Consider the following 23,712-nt stretch of genomic DNA (forward strand, 5'->3'; position numbering starts at 1 on the left):
CTTGGCTGGTGTTAGTCGGAGGTGTGGGACAGACGTCTACGCACGTTCAGTGCGCTACGGTTTCCTCACCGGCCCCCCTGTCGGTCTCCGGGGAGACGGCGGAGCAGGCACGTCTCGGCCCTGCCACCAGTGGCCGACGGAAGCGCCAGTCAGGCTACGACTGCGCTCATTGGCTCCTGGCTGTAGCAGGGAGGGCGCAGACTGGAGGGTGGTGGCACTGTGCCAGCCAGCATCCACAGGAGGAAGACAGCAGGACACGCCCAGGGGGCGGGGCTTTTTCGTTTGGAAGACATCTGCTGGTACTGACCCGGGGGCGGACACACTGCCGGTCTGGATCATGAGGCTCTTTTTGCATTAAACTGTCTCATTGCACAACATTTACAAAGTTTTATAGCTGGTCCTGCCATGCACCAGCGCCAGACTTGGCCAAAAGCACCTTATTCAAAGCCCAAATTAAGTTATTACAGCATTTCTTCCAGATGCGGTATCAGACACTTTCATTACACCACAGGAGAGCACTGTCTCTAGGTCAGTGCTGTCCTTTCATCAGTGCTGTCTCTAGATCAGTGCTGTCCCTAGATCAGCGCTGTCTCTAGATCAGTGCTGTCCCTACATCAGCGCTGTCTCTAGATCAGTGCTGTCCCTACATCAGCGCTGTCTCTACATCAGCGCTGTCTCTAGATCAGCGCTGTCTCTAGATCAGTGCTGCCTCTAGATCAGTGCTGTCCCTAGATCAGTGCTGTCTCTAGATCAGTACTGTCCCTAGAACAGTGCTGTCCCTAGATCTGTGCTAGATCTCTGTCTCTAGACAGCAAGCATAATCTGGAAGGGGCTTTGAGGACATTGTTAAACAAACATCATTATGAGAGCAAAAAGGACCAAGATCACCAAAAAAGACAAATGACATTCACAGAAAACTGAATTACAAATAATAAAATAACACAATTTTTTACAGTGTCTGTTCAGTTATACAACCTTTTGGTGTCAATGTAAAAAGGTTGTACAACTTTATGAATCATTCTATCTATAGGACTCAGTCCAAGAGTCTCAGAAAATAAATAAATAAAAGTCAAATTTATGAACTACTCTCTGTTAAACTTTTCTAATCTCAGTTAATCTGTACATGTTCTGAATGTTGTCAGTATGGCTCTTTCCAACAGTCAAAGCCCTCAGCTGATAATATATACCAGCTATTCTTAGGCATTTCCACTATTATGTGCACGTCTCTTTTTTTAGATCTCTGAGATAGACAGTAGGAAATTTTCTTTATAAAAAAAATACATTCTGAAAATTGCATTTTGTTCCAAGAGTCTCTGCAGAACGTACACATGCTTGAATTTAGGGCAAAAGAAACAGTTGGTGGTGCATGTGTCCTTGAGACATCTGTACCTGGCCTGATTTATGAGAGAGAGAGAGAGGGAGGGAGAGAGAGAGAGAGAGAGAGAGAGAGAGAGGGGACTGAGTCAACATAGCATTATCAACACACACAGCCAGTTATTTCTCTCAAAAAACAAATGTGAGAGAGAGAGAGATAGAGAGAGAGAGAGAGAGAGAGAGAGAGAGAGAGAGAGAGAGGGGGTCTCCCCAGTTGTCTGGGACAGCAGGTTGTGTGAGATGTGGTGAGACGTTTGCTCAGGCCTGTGGAAGACTGAGAGGCAAGGGGAGATCCCCCCACCACATGACCATGATAAAGCCCTGCTACAGCTGCCCAGGGAAATGACTGCACACACACACACACACACACACACACACACACACACACACACACACACACACACACACACGCATGCACACACACGCACATACACACACACACACACACACACATACACACATCACATACACATGCACACACACACACACACACGCACACACATACATACATACATACACACATGCAAACACAGCACACATCGCTACCCTGACATTCTCCACTTTGGTTTTCATTTAGTCGATCGATAGTTACTACTGTCCTCTCTTTCTCTCTCTCTCTCTCTCTCTCTCTCTCTCTCTCTCTCTCTCTCTCACACACACACACACACACACTTTCGCTATCCTTGCTCTCTCTCAGTGACACACTCACACACACACATAATGCTAGAGGGAAGGTTAATGGCCATTGGACACAGAGGACAGAGGTTTGGGGAGATTACTCAGGAAACGGAGCGTGACTTCAGAACGCACATGAGGGGGCGTGTGCCACATTCGTCCTTGTGTTCACAACGTCTTCGCGGACACACACACACACACACACACACACACACACACACACACACACACACACACACACACACATACACACACTCAAAGAGCTCTTGGCTCCCACTTGCTTACCTATGAACACATGGCGTGTTGTAACTCCCCGTAATGGGGGCCAGGCCTACGCTGGTGTCCAGCACTGCTCAGTTAAAACTCTTCCTCCGCTCCAGGCTGTGAGCTGCAGCTACAGATCCATCAGCTCAACGCTCTGCGTCTGTCTCCTGTCACAACTTTGCTTCATTCTTCATGGCTGAACATGTCATGTTCCCTCACGTTCCTGTAGTAGATGTTTTCATCCCGAGATGAGTGCCCGCTGACCCCCACCGCCTGCAGGACGCGGGACTGCCGCTTACATCCCGCAACCTTCATGGCACCTTCTGACTCCCCACATGTTCTGGCTGTAAACACGTTTCGTAAACATGACCTACGACATACTGGTACTTGGCTACGACATTCTTGAGAAGTTCTACAACATTCTAGAACCCACGTGACATTCCGGAAGCACTCTTCTAATGTTCATGGATATTCATGTGACATTTTTAAAATGTGCATTTTTCCCATAGTTTCTCGGGCATACAGATACTGTTGTTACAGATGTTTTGAAAACACACACACACACACACACACACACACACACACACACACACACACACACACACACACACACACACACACACACACACACACACACATTGATCCTAATCTGTATTTTTATCCTGACAGTGTGATAACTGGCAGAATGCCAACAGGAGGTCATGCTGTCGTCCAGACTGACTGATGGGTTATATGGCCAATCAGGTCCAGCTCCTGGTCAACCTCCTGGTCAACACACATACTTTCCTCGCAGGCACCATTTAATGGGCCTTTCCCATCAGAATGCAGGAGAAGGTGTTGAGATCATCTGAAGGACACCAAGCTCCCCTCTGATTGAACACATCACATGTGCGTGCAGGCACATACACGCGCACACACACACACACACACACACACACACACATGGACACATACATGCACATCCAGACAACAATAATACAGGGATAAATGCACATGCACAGAGGAGTATTGCAAAGCACATCTATGAGTGAATGTGTGTGTGTGTGTGTGTGTGTGTGTGTGTGTGTGTGTGTGTGTGTGTGTATGGGGGACTACATAAGGCCAGGATAGGATGAGAAGGAAGGTGTATGTAGAATAGGAGTGGGCTATCGCACTCACACTTCTCCCCTTTGCAAAGATGCCTCCTCTAATTTTGGGGCTGGGGGTTGGACCAGAGAGACACTAACCCCACCCCAGACGCTAACCCCAGAGAGACACTAACCCCACCCCAGACGCTAACCCCAGAGAGACACTAACCCCACCCCAGACACTAACCCCAGAGAGACACTAACCCCACCCCAGACACTAACCCCAGAGAGACACTAACCCCACCCCAGACACTAACCCCAGAGAGACACTAACCCCAGAGAGACACTAACCCCACCCCAGATACTAACCCCAGAGAGACACTAACCCCACCCCAGACACTAACCCCACACACGTCCTAAATACCCCGGGGCAACAGCATCCTGCTGCTGACCTGGATCAGTGTTAAATATTTGTAGTGGATGCAAAAAGATGCACATGCACACACACACGCACACACACACACACACACACGCACACACACACACACACGTGCACACACACATTCATACACACACGCACACATACACACACATACAAGCACACACACACAGACACACGTGCACACACACACTCAAGCAAATGTTACAAGCAAATGTAATGTAAATTTCATTCACATCCATAACACACAAACCTCCATGAGCACACACACACACACACACACACACACACACACACACACACACACACACACACACACTGTGCAGTGTCAATGAACCCTGCAGAATGTTAATCTCCAGACTAAATTATTTCTTACTGCACTCCCAGTATAAGACGGACTCTTCCATTCCCACAACATACTGTTAATAATTCAAGCAATCATGGCTGAGCTGCATAACCCCTTCTGAAAGTGCTCCATCACAGAGCCGGCGAGCCCGGGCCGGTGCTAATCCCTGCACGCTGGGCCCTCATACAACAACCCTTTGCCTGGTCTGTAAATAGTCTAGTTAAGTTTTCACAAGAGACGCTTTCCAACAGTCCTGCTGGGTGGTGACACATTTTTAACCAGATTAGCAAGTCCACTAAGTTCCTCCGTTCACCAGCACGCCAGCATCATCATCATCATCATCCTCTCCCTCCTCTTCATGGTTGGGACGCCCACTTGTCGCTGCTCTCCCACACTTTCCTCGGACTCTGAGTGGCCCAGTGGGCTGGGGAGGGGAAAGATCGCTACACTTTTAATTAAAAAAGCTCGGCGCCCGAGAAGGTCACCAGCTGAAATCTGATTAGACAGTGTGGTCTTCTTTTGTTCGGCTCGATCAGAGACGCCGCCCGGCTAAAGCGTTTTTCTCTGGCTGCTGTCCAGAACAGATCAATCTCTCCCAAAATGGCCGGTAGAAACGCACCTCCAGCTGCCCAGTAAAAAACTCATCTGACTGCTCCCAGTTCTGCTGGCTGGACTCTGATTGGTTCAGAGGCTGGAGTGAAGGCGTCACACTGGTGATTAGAGGAGGCTTGAACCAGCATGAGGTCTTTTGTGTTAATGACTATGATGGTGCTAGTCATTCACTAGTCTCCCTTTCTCTCTCAACCACACACACACACACACACACACACACACACACACATATATATGCTCAAAGTACGCTTCATGTCAATAGCGGTATCAACAGCCACCACCCAAAAAGCAAAAAAACAAAAAACTCACAAAATGAGACAAAATAAGACAAAACAGAGCATAATAACAAGCAGGTGGGAGAGGGTGGGGTCTGCACAGGCTTCACTGGCGTATCTGCAGGGTGGCCCCTCATTGGCCGAGTCTGTAGCCGGCATCAGACCTCCAGGGGGCGCCACAGGTCAGCTGGAGGGTTGCGGTGCTCATGCCGGGGGGGAGAGTGAAGAGGGACATGGGGTGTTCATCTAGGAAGCTGAGTGAGAGAGGAGAGGGGGAGGGGCCTTTGTCTGGAGGCTCAGGGAGAAACTCCGCCCATCCACGTCAGCTCTTAGCCAACGGCTACAGAGGTGAGAACTTCCTGCCCCAGTGCATGATGGGGAATGGAGATAGGAGTGCACGTGCGCCCTCCTCCCCTCCATCTGGCCCCTGTGCTACGACACGTCGGCCTTGGACGCCCCCTTGTGGTGGGAGGGTGAGTCCGAAGTCTTTACTGTCTTCCGAGGCGGGCTCTCCGTTGACACCAGCTCATGTAGAGATGGCTCCTTGTACATAGCGACTAGAGACAAACGAAAATAAGGAAACGGTCACCTTAGAAGCAGACTTTTAACAGTATCAAAAGCCAGAGAACAAGTCTGAACTAAACCAAACACAAGACACCAAATATCAACTTAGGGACCACATGCAAATTTGAGGATTAAGTGTGAAGTAAGGCCGTGCGACCCTGAGCCGGTCTGGATGGCGCTGACCTTCGATGACCTTGGGCAGGAAGTGGGCGGCTCCTTTGTTCTTCTTCACTCGGTTGCCCTTCATCACCTGCCCATCGCGGTTGATTCCAATGTACCAGGACCGGCCCGACTGGCTCTGGCGGTACAGCATGGACGAGTAGGTGACGTAGTAGTTCTCAAAGACGCTCTCTTTGAACTTGCACTCTGGGTTGAAGTGTTCCTGTAAGGTAACCATAGGAAAACACTGTCAGTATACTTATGTGTGTGTACTTAGCATATGACCAGTAATACACTACCAATGAACTGTGTTTATGCGTAATAAAGATAAATAAAGGGTGTTTATGTGTAATAAAGAGAAATAAAAGGTGTTTATACGTAATAAAGAGTAAAAAAGGCTTTTTATGCATAATAAAGAGTAATAAAGGGTGTTTATATGTAATAAAGGGTAATAAAGGCTGTTTATGCATAATAAAGAGTAACAAAGGCTGTTTATGCATAATAAAGAGAAATAAAGGGTTTTATGCATAATAAAGAGTAATAAAGGGTTTTTATGCATAATAAAGAGTAATATAGGGTGTGTATATGTAATAAAGGGTGTTTATATGTAATAAAGGGTGTTTATATGTAATAAAGAGTAATAAAGGGTGTTTATATGTAATAAAGGGTGTTTATATGTAATAAAGAGTAATAAAGAGTGTTTATATGTAATAAAGGGTGTTTATATGTAATAAAGGGTAATAAAGGGTGTTTATATGTAATAAAGGGTGTTTATATGTAATAAAGAGTAATATAGGGTGTGTATATGTAATAAAGGGTGTTTATATGTAATAAAGGGTAATAAAGGCTGTTTATGCATAATAAAGAGTAACAAAGGCTGTTTATGCATAATAAAGAGAAATAAAGGGTTTTTATGCATAATAAAGAGTAATATAGGGTGTGTATATGTAATAAAGGGTGTTTATATGTAATAAAGAGTAATATAGGATGTGTATAAGTAATAAAGGGTGTTTATATGTAATAAAGAGTAATATAGGGTGTTTACATGTAATAAAGGGTGTGTATATGTAATAAAGGGTGTTTATATGTAATAAAGAGTAATATAGGGTGTTTATATGTAATAAAGGGTGTTTATATGTAATAAAGAGTAATAAAGAGTGTTTATATGTAATAAAGGGTGTGTATATGTAATAAAGGATGTTTATATGTAATAAAGAGTAATATAGGATGTGTATAAGTAATAAAGGGTGTTTATATGTAATAAAGAGTAATATAGGGTGTTTACATGTAATAAAGGGTGTGTATATGTAATAAAGGGTGTTTATATGTAATAAAGAGTAATATAGGGTGTTTATATGTAATAAAGGGTGTTTATATGTAATGAAGAGTAATAAAGAGTGTTTATATGTAATAAAGGGTGTGTATATGTAATAAAGGGTGTTTATATGTAATAAAGAGTAATATAGGATGTGTATAAGTAATAAAGGGTGTTTATATGTAATAAAGAGTAATATAGGGTGTTTACATGTAATAAAGGGTGTGTATATGTAATAAAGAGTAATAAAGGGTGTTTATATGTAATAAAGGGTGTGTATATGTAATAAAGGGTGTTTATATGTAATAAAGAGTAATAAAGGGTGTTTATATGTAATAAAGGGTGTGTATATGTAATAAAGGGTTTTTATATGTAATAAAGAGTAATAAAGGGTGTTTATATGTAATAAAGAGTAATAAAGATTGTTTATATGTAATAAAGGGTGTTTATATGTAATAAAGGGTGTTTATATGTAATAAAGAATAATAAAGTGTTTATATGTAATAAAGGGTGTTTATATGTAATAAAGGGTGTTTATATGTAATAAAGAGTAATAAAGGGTGTTTATATGTAATAAAGGGTGTGTATATGTAATAAAGGGTTTTTATATGTAATAAAGGGTGTGTATATGTAATAAAGGGTTTTTATATGTAATAAAGAGTAATAAAGGGTGTTTATATGTAATAAAGGGTGTTTATATGTAATAACGAGTAATAAAGATTGTTTATATGTAATAAAGGGTGTTTATATGTAATAAAGAATAATAAAGTGTTTATATGTAATAAAGGGTGTTTATATGTAATAAAGGGTGTTTATATATAATAAAGAGTAATAAAGGGTGTTTATATGTAATAAAGGGTGTTTATATGTAATAAAGAGTAATAAAGGGTGTTTATATGTAATAAAGGGTGTGTATATGTAATAAAGGGTGTTTATATGTAATAAAGAGTAATAAAGGGTGTTTATATGTAATAAAGGGTGTTTATATGTAATAAAGAGTAATAAAGAGTGTTTATATGTAATAAAGGGTGTTTATATGTAATAAAGGGTGTTTATATGTAATAAAGAATAATAAAGAGTGTTTATATGTAATAAAGGGTGTTTATATGTAATAAAGGGTGTTTATATGTAATAAAGAGTAATAAAGGGTGTTTATATGTAATAAAGAGTAATAAAGAGTGTTTATATGTAATAAAGGGTGTTTATATGTAATAAAGGGTGTTTAGATGTAATAAAGGGTAATAAAGGGTGTTTATATGTAATAAAGGGTGTTTATATGTAATAAGGAGTAATAAAGAGTGTTTATATGTAATAAAGGGTGTTTATATGTAATAAAGGGTAATAAAGGGTGTTTATATGTAATAAAGGGTGTTTATATGTAATAAAGAGTAATATAGGGTGTGTATATGTAATAAAGGGTGTTTATATGTAATAAAGGGTAATAAAGGCTGTTTATGCATAATAAAGAGTAACAAAGGCTGTTTATGCATAATAAAGAGAAATAAAGGGTTTTATGCATAATAAAGAGTAATATAGGGTGTGTATATGTAATAAAGGGTGTTTATATGTAATAAAGAGTAATATAGGATGTGTATAAGTAATAAAGGGTGTTTATATGTAATAAAGAGTAATATAGGGTGTTTACATGTAATAAAGGGTGTGTATATGTAATAAAGGGTGTTTATATGTAATAAAGAGTAATACAGGGTATTTATATGTAATAAAGGGTGTTTATATGTAATAAAGGGTGTTTATATGTAATAAAGAGTAATAAAGGGTGTTTATATGTAATAAAGGGTGTTTATATGTAATAAAGGGTGTTTATATGTAATAAAGAGTAATAAAGAGTGTTTATATGTAATAAAGGGTGTTTATATGTAATAAAGGGTGTTTATATGTAATAAAGGGTGTGTGCATGTCCATCTATGAACTGTCGTCCATCTGCTGATGTCCCTGTTGTGTCAGTGTCCTCTGCTCCATTCACAGTTTCCGAACATGCAACACCTGCTGACTGGCGCCATGTGCTCATTCTCAACGCAGCACTAACACTGGCGTGGCTGCGGTGTCAAGCTGCTACAGCTTGTATTAGGCACAGCAGTTTGGCTGGAGGTTTCTCTCAGATCAGCATGTCTGGTGCTCTCAGAGTGGGCCACCAAACAGATTCTAGCAGGCAACAGAGGTTCTGTGCTCAGAAACGTCCCACCAATGAGAGACACGAGGACTAAGACAAACCATGCATGGTGTCATGAGGGAGACGTGTCCAATACGGTGGACGGCTGTTTAGTCTAACTAACATACCTGATTAAAGGAGTTCACTCCTCTTTAGTGCCAACAGCATCCAGGCTGCCACATGATTAGCATATGCAAATAATATGTAAATAAGCATGCAAATAAAGGTAAAGTGCCGTATGAGAGAAAGATTTTAAATACTATACTGACTGATTTAAAGAATAAGCTTATCACAGCAATGACCTGTATGGAGAATACAATGTCCTCCTGAACTCCCGATATGACATCAGAAGCCCCATCTCTACCCCACAGTCATCCATACTCCCACCGATCCAGAGCTGTGTTACTATGAGACTGTAACTACGGCGATATCTCTCTTAGTCATTGTCAGAGTCCTGGCACTGTCAGGAAAGCAAACTCAGTCTACAGGGCTGGATGAGTGCAGCAGTTAACTGTGAAGGGCTGACTGAAGCTCCTTCTGTCAGAGAGGAGGAGGAGTGAGAGATGGAGGGAGAGAGGGAGAAGAGTGAGAGTGTGTGGTATGGAGGAAGTGAGAGAGAGAGCAAGCAGAGGGAGAGGGTAAGGGAGCGATAGAGGGAACAACTGAGAGAGGGAAGGAGGGAGCAGACTGACAGAGGGAAGGAGAGAGGGGGGAGAGAGGGAGAGAGGGAGGGAGGGAGAAAGGGAGGGAACCCCAGGAAGGCCAATAAAAGCTTTCTGGTCCATATCTTGCAGTTCAGCTCGGTGAGAACACTAACTGTCAAAAATTATATTTCTTCCTACCCAAGTGCACAGGCCAAGAAATGCAACATTTTCACCTTTATGTTTCCATCAGCTCTTTTATGTCCTCCACACCTCCTCTCTACCTCCACCTGCTACAAAACCAGGTCCCTCTTAGACACTGATACCATGAAAATGCTGATCAGGCCCACACTGAAGAACCAATCCTGGAATAATCACAAAGCTCCCTATCAAAGGACCCTTGAAATCTCGGCATGGCAACTCTAAATGTCTGAGCTGGGACGTCAGTGCTACAGGGCAGAGCTGATCCTGCTCAACGGAGGGGAGGAGGTTATTGATTATGGGGTTGGGGTTAATAATGGAGGGGAGGAGGTTAATATGTGGCCTGTGTGTGTGTGCAGATCCCAGACCTCCTTGCTGTCTCTCTTCAACACGTCACACACCATTACGAGTCCCTGCACACCCTCTCTGACTCCTCCCTCCCTCTCTAACTTCTCCCTCCCTCTCAGACTCCTCCCTCTCTCTCTGACAACTCCCTCCCTCTCTGACATCTCCCTCCCTCTCTAACTTCTCCCTCCCTCTCTGACTCCTCCCTCTCTAACTTCTCCCTCCCTCTCTGACTCCTCCCTCCCTCTCTAACTTCTCCCTCCCTCTCTGACTCCTCCCTCTCTCTGACACCTCCCTCCCTATCTAACTTCTCCCTCCCTCTCTAACTCCTCCCTCTCTCTCTGACTCCTCCCTCTCTAAATTCTCCTTCCCTCTCTGACTCCTCCCTCTCTCTCGGACTCCTCCCTCTCTCTCTAACTTCTACCTCCCTCTTTGACTCCTCCCTCTCTAACTTCTCCCTCCCTCTCTGACTCCTCCCTCCCTCTCTGACCCCTCCCTCTCTTTATGACTCCTCCCTCTCTACTCTTCTCTCCGCAGTGGTGTCTGATTAGTTTTTCTACCTACTCCTCTTTTACGCCATGCCAGGGAAACAGGGTAAGTGTTCCTCCTGACCATCTCTCGCTGACCCCGCCCCCCCGAGCCCTGGACCATGAGGGGGAGGGGGGGAATTATGGGGAGGGATTATGATGGCACCTTCACACAGATTACACAATCAAATAACTCCTTGCAGCTTTTGCTTTGTTCAGAGAGCATGAAATTGACAGGAGGCAGAGTAGTTCTAATCGCCATGGTGATCCAGGACTCCCCATGACCTCTTTAAAGCAACCCGCAAAGTCAGGAGCAATTTTCTCAGGGAGCTTCCCAGCAGATGCTGAATGGAGCAGTGGAGAAGCCTCCTACTTTATGGCCAGCCACAAGTTTAATGCAATTCAAGGATTTCCACTGCATTTGGGACAAATAATGACCTCTGGTAAGTATTTATACTGGCCCTTCACATCCTGTGTGTTAAGTGGAGTAAGTCCTCATTAACGTCTATGGACAGTTAAACATGAGCAGCCGTGGACCGAAGAGCCTATTGCCTGCACCCCAGAACAGAGGAACAGAGGAACCGGGGAACTCTGTGGAAAGCCATGGAGGGGCGTCTGATCAGTGAGGGTCAGGAGATCAGATGTGACCTCTACACACGTCCTGCTCACTGTGGTGGTAAAGGTCCTCGGTGTAACACAACACTGCAAACCCAAATGAATAATTAATTCCTATTATGCTATTTCAAAAAGCACATGCATAATTCAGTGTGACTTTGAATCTTCATAGATTCCACAAACAATACAGACGACACAGATCTAAAGTTCTAATTGTGCTCCTAACCACAGCCCTCCCCAAAAAGATTTACCCAATGAAGAATATGGATTCTCAAACTACTCAAATCTTGCCACTCGTTGGACAAAATATCTTAAGAAGATTTTAAAAATGATCTAGCACAGATCTAGCACAGTGAGTAGTCAGGACAAGAGAGAATGGAGGTGGAGGGGTTGAAGGTGCCTTTGCAAGTTTGAATAGAGGATGCTATTCCTCCTCCAGCCAGCAGGGGTCAGTGCAGAGCGAGCAGCAGCGGTTCCAGTACACGACTTGTTCACACAGTGAGACACACTGCTGTGTGTTCTACAGTGTCTCTGGGTGGAAATAGCACAGTCTGTTAAAGCACAGACACAACTTCCTCTCCTCACCGATTATCTACTTTCTTGGGGTTTGTGTTTAAGACTGCCCTGATTGTGTGTGTGTGTGTGTGTGTGTGTGTGTGTGTGTGTGCATACTTATGTAAGCACATTTATTAATCTATCCATTTGTTTGTAGGACCATAAATGTATGTGTCTGTATGGAACTTCTTGGCACTGCGGTGTTGTGTCGTCGTTCTGTACGAGTTAGCGAGCCTTTGGACCTGCGCGTGTATCTGGTATGTCATACATGAACCAATGAAGTACACGCGTGCAGATGTGGGAGCGTGTTGGGGTGTGTGGGAGTGAGACAGAGGAGACTGATAGAGCCATCTGCAGAAGCCGATTGGCTGGGACGATCATAGCCAGCGCATGGGGTGGAGGCGGAGCAGAGGTGGTGCAGGCGGTCACACCACCCATCCATCCTGGTTGATGTGGCAGGTGACGGGTCTCTGTCAGTAAGCTTGAGCGGGCGTGAGAGGTGGGGACCCCACCGCACCTCCCGCCCACACCGGTGGCAGAGAGGAACAATAAACCCAGAGAAGCAAGCTGTCACTGTGCCCCATAAAACCCTGAAAGCAGGAGATGACCGCGAAATGGCGCAGGGGGTTTATGGACTATGAACTGCCACAGGTCGGTTTTCACTGGGACTCTGGGAAAGGCAGGAAATGACCACAGAGCAAATCAGTCTCACGCACGTCCATACCTGCATCCCCCACAGCACACAGCCAATCACACTTCACACTGCCTGGAGGACAGGGGTGTGGCTCAGGAGGACAGGGGTGTGGCTCAAGAGGACAGGGGTGTGGTTGTGGGTGTGGTTTGTGAGGGCGTGGCCTCCAGGTCTGATGGCGCCCCATCTGTCTGCATCAGACTTTGCTTCTCCATCTCCATCTTCATCTTCATCTTCCAGCATCTCACATCACAGGACCATCCAGAGGGGAACACGAGGCACAGAAGCCAATTATCCCCCATAAAAGATAAAAACACACACACACTCACACAAATGTACACACACACACTCACACAAATGTACACACACACACTCACACAAATGTATACACACACATTCACACAAATGTACACACACTCAGTCACACACTCACACTCACACAAATGTACACACACGAACACACACTCTCACGCAGATGTACACACACACACTCACACTTACACTCACACAAATGTACACACACACACACTCACACAAATGTACACACACACACTCACACAAATGTACACACACACACTCACACAAATCTATACACACACACTCACACAAATGTACACACACACTCTCACGCAGATGTACACACACACACTCACACACACACTCACACAAATGTACACACACACACTCACACTCATACAAATGTACACACACACACTCACACTATCATGTATGCTGGGTGCTGTGGTCCAATGCCTTGGCCTGACAAAGCTGAGAACCTCTCAGATGTGAATAATGGACAATCACAGCAGATCCAGATCAGAGACAAAACTGTTTCTGTCAGATCAAGAAGCTGCAGTTGTGCCAGCTGCCCTCACCCCGTCTCTCTCTCTCTCTCTCTCTCTCTCTCTCTCTCCCCTTTCCATCCCTTCTTCCCCTACCACTTCTCTCTCCCCAGCATAGAAGGGCTTTTCCAGAGCATAACGTCCATAAAGTGGGTCAGAAAGGGGACGTGGCACTATTTTTATCAAGAAACAATTCTCATATGTCCATACCACACACCAACACACACACACACACACACACACACACACACACACACCCGCATACACACACCCACATACACACACACACACACACACACACACACACACCCGCATACACACACCCACATACACACACACACACACACACACACACACACACACACACACACACACACACACACACACACACACACACACACACACTCACATACACACACACACACACCCGCATACACACACCCACATACACACACACACACACACACACACACACACACACACACACACACACACACACACACACACACACACACACACACACACACACACACACACACACACAGTGATAAAGAGATTCCCTCTGCATGAGCTCATGGGCTGTAGGGGCATTTATGGCTCTGCGTGGCCTGCATATCTAGGCAGAGAACAGAGGGGAGGACAGAAGCTGCGTGGTTAACTCTGCTGCACCTCCATACAGGGACAGACACTAGGACCCTGATGACCACTACAAGCCCCAGTAGCCAGTCAAGCAGAAAATGAAAGGACTGAACAAACATGACGTGCCGACATTGTACTTATGATGTACTTATTCAGTACAGAAATGTACTTATGATGTGCTTATTCAGTACAGAAATGTACTTATGATGTACTTATTCAGTACAGAAAGGCACTTATGATGTACTTATTCAGTACAGAAATAGAACCTTTTTAAAAACTTAACCTTGTTTGTGTGTGTGGGACTATCAGGGTGAGAGACACAGAAGGAAGAGCCCATCACCCCCCACACACACACAGAAGGAAGAGCCCATCCCCCCCCACACACACACAGAAGGAAGAGCCCATCACCCCCTCACACACACAAAAGGAAGAGCCCATCACCCCCCCTCACAAACACAAAAGGAAGAGCCCACCACCCCCTCACACAAACAGAAGGAAGAACCCATCACTCCCCACACACACAGAAGGAAGAACCCATCACCCCCCCTCACACACACAGAAGGAAGAACCCATCACTCCCCCCACACACAGAAGGAAGAGCCCATCACCCCCTCACACACACAGAAGGAAGAGCCCATCACCCCCTCACACACATAGAAGGAAGAGCCCATCACCCCCTCACACATACACAGAAGGAAGAGCCCATCACCCCCTCACACACACAGAAGGAAGAGCCCATCACCCCCTCACACACACAGAAGGAAGAACCCATCACCCCCTCACACACAGAAGGAAAAACCCATCACTCCCCACACACACAGAAGGAAGAACCCATCACTCCCCCCACACACAGAAGGAAGAGCCCATCACCCCCTCACACACACAGAAGGAAGAACCCATCACCCCCTCACACACAGAAGGAAGAACCCATCACTCCCCACACACACAGAAGGAAGAGCCCATCACCCCCACACACACACAGAAGGAAGAGCCCATCACCCCCCACACACACACAGAAGGAAGAGCCCATCACCCCCTCACACACATAGAAGGAAGAGCCCATCACCCCCTCACACACACAGAAGGAAGAGCCCAACACCCCCTCACACACACAAAAGGAAGAGCCCATCACCCCCCACACACAGAAGGAAGAACCCATCACCCCCTCACACACACAGAAGGAAGAGCCCATCACCCCCTCACACAAATAGAAGGAAGAGCCCATCACCCCCTCACACACACAGAAGGAAGAGCCCATCACCCCCTCACACACACAGAAGGAAGAGACCATCACCCCCCACACACAGAAGGAAGAACCCATCACCCCCTCACACACAGAAGGAAGAGCCCATCACCCCCTCACACACACAGAAGGAAGAGCCCAACACCCCCTCACACAAATAGAAGGAAGAGCCCATCACCACCTCACACACACAGAAGGAAGAGCCCATTACCCCCTCACACACACAGAAGGAAGAGCCCATCACCCCCTCACACACACAGAAGGAAGAGCCCATCACCCCCTCACACACACAGAAGGAAGAGCCCATCACCCCCTCACACACACAGAAGGAAGAGCCCATCACCCCCTCACACACACAGAAGGAAGAGCCTATCACCCCCTCACACACACAGAAGGAAGAACCCATCACCCCCTCACACACAGAAGGAAGAGCCCATCACCCCCTCACACACACAGAAGGAAGAGCCCATCACCCCCTCACACAAATAGAAGGAAGAGCCCATCACCACCTCACACACACAGAAGGAAGAGCCCATTACCTCCTCACACACACAGAAGGAAGAGCCCATCACCCCCCTCACACACACAGAAGGAAGAGCCCATCACCCCCTCACACACACAGAAGGAAGAGCCTATCACCCCCTCACACACACAGAAGGAAGAGCCCATCACCCCCTCACACACACAGAAGGAAGAGCCCATCACCCCCTCACACACAGAAGGAAGAGCCCATCACCCCCTCACACACACAGAAGGAAGAACCTATCACCCCCTCACACACACAGAAGGAAGAGCCCATCACCCCCTCACAAACACAAAAGGAAGAGCCCATCACCCCCTCACACACACAGAAGGAAGAGCCCATCACCCCCTCACACACACAGAAGGAAGAGCCCATCACCCCCTCACACACACAGCCTGGCACTGTTCCTGGACGCTCTGTCATTCTGACAGCAAATGTCACAATGTGAACATTTGTCAGTATAGTCACTCCTGTTCTCTAGAGGAAATTGGCCCGTGGTTACAGCTGCTCACACATGCCCACATACTACTCAATACTACTCAATACTACTCAATACTGAAGGCACACACACATGCATGACTATATATAATATATAATGGTATATAATGTATAAAAATATAATTAATTCTCAGTCTCTTAATTAGAATACATCCACAAAATACAAGAAATGTAATCTGAAAAACTGAGAAACTAATCCGAAAAAACAGCATCTATAGGCTACAGTGTTGAGTATTCAGAGATCTGCCCTTAGCACTTAGCAGGAGCAGGAACATGGCTGCCTCAGAGTGGTACTGGAAGATTACTGCAAACTTCAGAACAGTCTCCTCAAAAGAGTTCAAGATGTACTTAATGCCAAGGGAGGTCACACCAAATACTGAGGTTTACCTGTAGAAGCCATTTTGTTCTGAAAATTGTTTTTACATATGCATATGCATAAACAGAGCCACGATGTTAATGTGTCATGTCATAATTCAACTGATAATACACTGCAGCATTACCTCAGCATATAAATACACAAAAATGTCTGCTTACATAAGCCCATTGTAAGCAATCCGAACAATGCATAAAGCTACATACATGACACCCTGCCCACAGGTGAACTGGGTTTTCCAGAATGCACTTCAGTTAGACCAAGTCTGCCTGATGTCCAAAGTCAAGAAGAGAACACAGAGCAGAAAGGTCGCCCCAGGCATTAATGGCCAAAACCAGGACCAGGACAGCTGAGCAGAGATGGAAACCCCCAGGGTGAGGGGAGACAGGAGGAGGGACACGTGACGGACAGCTGGACAACCTGGGTCCACGCGCGGCATAGGAGGTGCACACTGACACCTGTGCAGAGACCATGATGGTGAAGATGATGGTGATGATGGTGGTGATGATGTTCTTGGGCTCATAGAGGAGATGTGAGACATGACGCTCTCACTAACCCACATTATCACAACCACCTCTGGCACATATTCACATACTGCATGGAAAACCAACACTGTCTCACTTTCTCTCTGTCCCCTTTCTCTCACTCTCCCTCCCTGTGTCTCTCCTTTGCTCTCTAATACACATATTATGCTTTTACATCTAAAAGTCCCACAGCTCACCTTGTCTCGCTGCCATTCCTGCTGGTTTTCCCAGTCCAGCTATTTCTCCATAATATACATATTATGCACAGACCTTAGAAAACCCACTATATATCCTTTCTCTCTCCTTTCTCTCTCTCTCTCACTCTGTTTGTCCCTTAGAGCTACTTCATTACACCCCCCCCCCCCCCACTACCCCCATGACACGGTCAGACCTTCGTCTTCACCTTCGTCTCTTAACATCCTGCACATCCTGTGCTGCCTCCTGCAAACACAGTTCGGCTAATTGGTAACACCGCACTGGCTAATCCCTCGTTATTGTTTCTGATTTGTGCGTAACAGCCTACGGGAGATGTTATCGGGCATGTTCAGTGCACCAGACACTCTGCAAAGAGCACAGAATACAAAGTGCTGAAGCACTGGAAACTGTCCTTTGAACTGCGTGGCTGGAAACAGGAACACTTTGTACCTTATCTGTTCAATAGCACTGGTGCGTTTCGACCTCGAGGTTAAATTTTTTGACCTTCAGATGAAAATAAGGGCTATTGTTGATGTCATAGTGAAAATGGTGACAACACAATCTTGAGATTTTCAAACAGATAAAGAATTCAGCACCGGACAGCGCCCGGGGGACACTCAGTGCCAAGTGGCCTATTTTCCCAAATTATTCCGTTCCATTGTTTGATTCAGGAGGAGTAATTTATCTTTTTGCATGACAATTTACTCTGAGACATCTACAAAGACACAATCACCTAGTAATAATTAGCCTGGAAGGCCACAGAAGGTATAATGGTAATGAGGGTGAGCTGTGAAGGATGAGGGAGTCACTCACAGAGGTGTAGAGGAAGCCCTCACTGTTCATGCCCAGGTAGAGGCTGGTCTTGGCCCCCTGGATCGCCACTATCCGCAGGCCCACAGGAATCAAGTTGAACTGTGCTGCAGAGGGAGGAGAGGAACACGGGAAAGGGAGTGAGAAGCTGCCTCCTTCCAGGAAGACACAGAGCGGTGGCAGGCGGCACCGGCCTAGCACACATGCCAGACACAGGACTGCGGGACCAGATCAACACCACTGTCACTTCGGTTTGTTATAGATGTTAGGACTAACCAAGCAGAAAGAGTTTTAGGGGAGGGTAAAACAGTGAAGGAAAAGAGAGTGTGTGTGTGTGTGTGTGTGTGTGTGTGTGTGTGTGTGTGTGTGTGTGTGTGTGTATTTGTGTGTGTGTGTGTATGTGTGTGTGTTTGTGTGTGTGTGTGATAGAGAGAGAGAGAGAGAGAGAGAGAGAGAGAGAGAGAGAGAGGGAGAGAGAGAGGGATGGGGTGAATTAGGGAGAGGAGAGGGAAGTAGAGGAAGTAATGTTGGGAGTATGGGGGGTGGCAGATGAGAGATGGATCCTGCATCATAGGAATGAAACAAGAGTTGACAGAGAGACAGAGGCAGACAGAGAGAGACAGAGGGAGACAGAGAGACAGACAGAGACAGAGGGAGACAGAGAGATACAGAGGGAGATAGAGAGAGACAGAGAGATAGAGAGACAGAGGGAGGAAGAGGGAGACGAAGAGAGACAGAGGGAGACAGAAAGATAGAGAGATAGAGAAAGACAAAGAGATAGAGAAACAGAGAGACAGAGGGAGACAGAAAGATAGAGAGGCAGAGGGAGACAGATAGACAGAGGTAGACAGAGAGACAGAAAGATAGAGAGACAGAGGGAGATAGAGAGAGACAGAGGGAGACAGAAAGATAGAGAGACAGAGGGAGGGCAAAAGAGCAAAATGATGACAGAGAGCCAAGAGAGAACATTTAAACAGATGTCAAAGACTGAACTGGTAGATCACAGCATCCCAGAGCTCGGCATCCTCACTGACAGTGATATCAATATCACATCATAAAATTACTCCCATTTCTCTACATCCTCCTGCTGCTACTGAAAATATCACATCACAGAATTACTGCCAGAGATCTACATTCTCCTACCACCAATACTGTGGATATCTTAGGACTGCTGCCAGGCTGGAGCAGCAGCAGTGGGTATCGGATCAAGATGGCGAACGCTTGCATGTAGAAACCAAATCCCCGTGTTCATCAGACATGAGCTAATAATCTGTATGTCATAGCACATCGTGTTCTGGTCATGGTGTACATGGGATTGGGTTGATTATGTGGTTATTAAATCTATAAACAGAGTCCTCTACATGCCTGTTATATGCTGTCTGAATATGCCAGCGCCATCCTGTGACTCAAACTCACAATCCAACAGCCTGCTGCCTTCTCTCTCACACTCTACTGTTTGTAATGCCGATATTTCAACATTCGACAGCCATGCATGCAACATCATGTAATGCCATCTTCCGTATGATCACATATTGCTATCTGTCACTGTCAGTAACACTTAACATCTATCACCATGGCAGCCAGGTCAAATATAAGTCAAACCTCAAAGGAGGACACTGTGTTCAACACGTTCCAAAAAAACAAACAAATCAAGTTCAGCTGCTATACGGCCTCCCGCATATCCCACCCTCACCCCCTTCAACACCACAGCTCTATTTTGGGCTAGCAGCGTCTTTCTGGCCCGGACACAAAACCCAGAAGCTCCGCTTTTCACCCAAAGTGCATCTCTGCTCTTCAAACACACCACAAATATCTCGACTGAGGTGTTTACTGTGTAGCATGAGAGTAATCGAGACTGAAATCATCACGTGCCAACACTGGCGACCTTGATGAATATCCCCTCATCACACACTTAAGTATCCAGTGTTAGCAATAATAATTTCCCAAAAAATGACAAACATCTAATTAGTTCACTGTAAATGGCTGTAATGTGTGCACACCAACACGTTCTTTGGGTTGGAGCCATCGATCAGGAGGGTCAGCTTTAGTAAAACGAGTCTTAGGCAGGCGGCAAGACCAGAGGACGGGAGTAAAGCATCTGGACTCAGGCCAGACACGCAGGCCAGATATGTGCCAACTCTGGGCTCTCAAATTAATTATCACTGACAAATGGACACACAGGATGACCAGGAGCACAGAGCATGGGGGGAAGATACAGGAAATGACTTTACAACACCACAAAGTTTACATGAGGACAGAAATAACAGCAGTGGAGTTAAAGTGAACACAGTCTGTGGAGCACACGTGCATGTGTATGCTGTCTCTCTTTCTCTCTCTCTCTCTCACACACACACACACATACTTACAGAAGGAGCTGCTCTCGTCCCTTGTGCCGTCCATGGTCCCATCTGGATGCATCTGGAGGTAGTAACCATGTTGACTGTAAAGTCGAGTAACAATGCCTTTCAGTTGAGGCTCTGAAAAATACACACACACAGAGAGAGAGAGAGAGAGAGAGAGAGAGAGAGAGAGAGAGAGAGAGAGAGAGTGAGAGAGAGAGAGAGTCATATTCAATCTCTGGAGACATTATAACACATAGAGCCCCGGGAGACATTGAACTGTTTATGTAGCAGACTAATATAGAGGTTATATGACAACAGTTTTAACCTTGTTTGTGCACTCTGTTCACTTTAATTAACTTTAAATTCATTACATTGTAGTGTATTGGACTACTAGTGAGAGAAACAGTGTAAGGACTGCAAAAAAAACGTCAAACATCAAAATGTTCTTGATGTCTGTAAATCCCTTTTACACTGTTGTGACATGCTGCATCTCTTTGCCTCCTTATATATTTTATTTTACATTATTTCTTAGATATTATTATATTGCTAGAAATAAAAAAAATGTCATAGGCACATATTTCTTCATAGGTTTCCACAAATAGTATCCACATTTATGTCCAAAATGTTATTTTTTTTCAAAGACGAGAGTTTAAAGACAGTGAAGAGATCAACAGATCACAGACAGGAATGCAATCACTGGTAATGCCAAACATTATGCTAATTATATGATCATAAGCATCATATTCTTAAAGCCCAAAGCTTTAATTATTAAAATTACAATTAAACTGCTAAATAACTGTTAAAACTAACAGGTGAGGACAACAATCATTCTGCAGATCAAAAATCAACAATATCACAACAGTATACTCATATACTTTATTACCACAGTATACTATATGATATTACCACAGCATACTCCTAAACTTTATTAACACAGTATACTCCTATACTTTATTACCACAGTATACTCCTATACGATATTTCCACAGTATACTCCTATATGATTTTACCACAGTATACTTCTATACTTTATTAACATAGTATACTCCTATGCTTTATGACCACAGTATACTCCTATATGATATTACCACAGTATACTTCTATATGATATTACCACAGTATACTCATATACATTATTACCACAGTATACTCCTATACTTTATTTCCACAGTATACTCTTATGCAATATTACCACAGTATAATCCTGTGTCTCATCGCAGAAACTCATTGATGCATGACGTGGCCATTCCAAAGAGCCTTAAACCCGCAGTACACGATAAACGTTCAAGATGTTTCTCAGTTTCCACAGAGCCCATTTGGCTACATGTGAGCTAAATAAAATTGGCCGTCTCGCAGGTGGGCTGGACTAATTTAGTACCCATATCCAGAGCACAGGTGTTCAAAGGCATGAAATGTTTATCAGCAGCGGAGGATGAAGCTGTCTCTGAGACCCTCAGCGGCAGGGGTTTTATCACATAGCCCAGTCTAATTGTCCCGCACAGATGGATTAGCAATTATGCTGATTTAAAGACAATTTTAAAGTCTGTTAGTAAACACTAGTTATTGTGTGTAATAGACCACGCAGGTATTTACCTGCCCCTTTATGTGCATGGTGTGAAAGTGCATGGTGTGAAAGAGAGAGAGAGAGAGAGAGAGAGAGAGGGAGAGAGAGAGGGATGGGGTGTTGTCCATTAGCTGGTTGTATTTATTTTTAGCAGGAGTTTGGGTCACTGAAGGACTGATCGGAGTGAGAAGTCTGCCTATCGGCTCTATGAAAGATGTATTAGCATGGCACGTTTATTTGTGCCGTGGAAGAGGAGGAGAACAGTGGCTGAATGTTTTATGAGTTGTGGCCCTGCGGGCTACTTTGCAATCATTTGAGAAAGGAAGAGGAAGTTGAGAGTCGTGACCCCCCCCCCCCCCTCCTGGCCCGGCACCCGCGACACCCTCCACCCCCCTCCCCTCTGCCCCCGCTCCCGGCCCCGCCCCCTCCCAGCCCCGCCCTCTCCTGGCCCTTTCTACGCTGTCTGCTTTAAGACTACCAACTGCAGAACTCTGGGCCTGTCTGCATCCTCTTTATAAAGGATAGTTAAAGAATTTTTTTAAGAGACAGTCAATGCCAAAGGAATGTATGACACAGCAATACGTGTACTGCTGTTCTGAAATGTAAAATGTGGATTTACAAGGGCAGGTGAAGGGGGTCGTGTCCTCGCTGCCTGTGGTCGAGGGGGGAGAGAATCACCCAGCAAAATCTGAAGTGCTGAAAAAACTCCAGCCATGAGATTTTGTGTGCAATGAAGATGAAGACAGGAGCAGAGTAGGAGTGAAGGAAGGTGTGTGGGAGTTCCCTGCTGTCGCTCTGCAGTCCACAGTCCTGTCCTCAGTCCTGTCCTCAGTTTTGTCCTCAGTTTTGTCCTCAGTCCTGTCCTCAGTCCTGTCCACAGTCCTGTCCACAGTCCTGTCCTCAGTCCTGTCCTCAGTCCTGTCCTCAGTTTTGTCCTCAGTCCTGTCCTCAGTCCTGTCCTCAGTCCTGTCCTCAGTTTTGTCCTCAGTCCTGTCCTCAGTCCTGTCCTCAGTTTTGTCCTCAGTCCTGTCCTCAGTCCTGTCCTCAGTCCTGTCCACAGTCCTGTCCTCAGTCCTGTCCTCAGTCCTGTCCTCAGAGCTTTATATTGCTGGATTGCTGAGTTCGCTGAGTTCGCTTCCCCAAAAAAGATACATGTTCCTTTTCACAATAAAGTCAAAGGTATGTGCTTAAATAATGTTTTTTTTCTAAATTGCCTGCCTAACAGTGAATGGATGTGTGTGTGTGTGTGTGTATGAGCATGTCCCTCTGTTTTCCTCTTGTCACACCATCACTCACCATGCAGAACACTGCAGAATCTGCTGAA

General features: G+C 45.2%; 1 protein-coding gene across 1 annotated transcript in view; it reads right to left on the minus strand.

Moving 5' to 3' along the window:
- Nucleotides 1-3,792: 3,792 nt before the first annotated feature.
- The window catches only part of fgf11b (fibroblast growth factor 11b), a 40,758-nt gene continuing 20,838 nt past the window's right edge, over nucleotides 3,793-23,712 (minus strand). Inside the window, exons 2-5 of the mRNA XM_077019421.1 lie at nucleotides 20,849-20,959; nucleotides 18,486-18,589; nucleotides 5,800-5,998; nucleotides 3,793-5,609 (exon numbers count right to left, since the gene is read on the minus strand). Of these exons, the coding sequence (XP_076875536.1) occupies nucleotides 5,485-5,609; nucleotides 5,800-5,998; nucleotides 18,486-18,589; nucleotides 20,849-20,959 (539 nt within the window). The 3' untranslated portion in view covers nucleotides 3,793-5,484. The remainder of the gene's footprint in view (nucleotides 5,610-5,799; nucleotides 5,999-18,485; nucleotides 18,590-20,848; nucleotides 20,960-23,712) is intronic.

Source organism: Brachyhypopomus gauderio, chromosome 10 (genome assembly GCF_052324685.1).
Source record: "Brachyhypopomus gauderio isolate BG-103 chromosome 10, BGAUD_0.2, whole genome shotgun sequence".
In the NCBI taxonomy this organism is placed as follows: domain Eukaryota; kingdom Metazoa; phylum Chordata; class Actinopteri; order Gymnotiformes; family Hypopomidae; genus Brachyhypopomus; species Brachyhypopomus gauderio.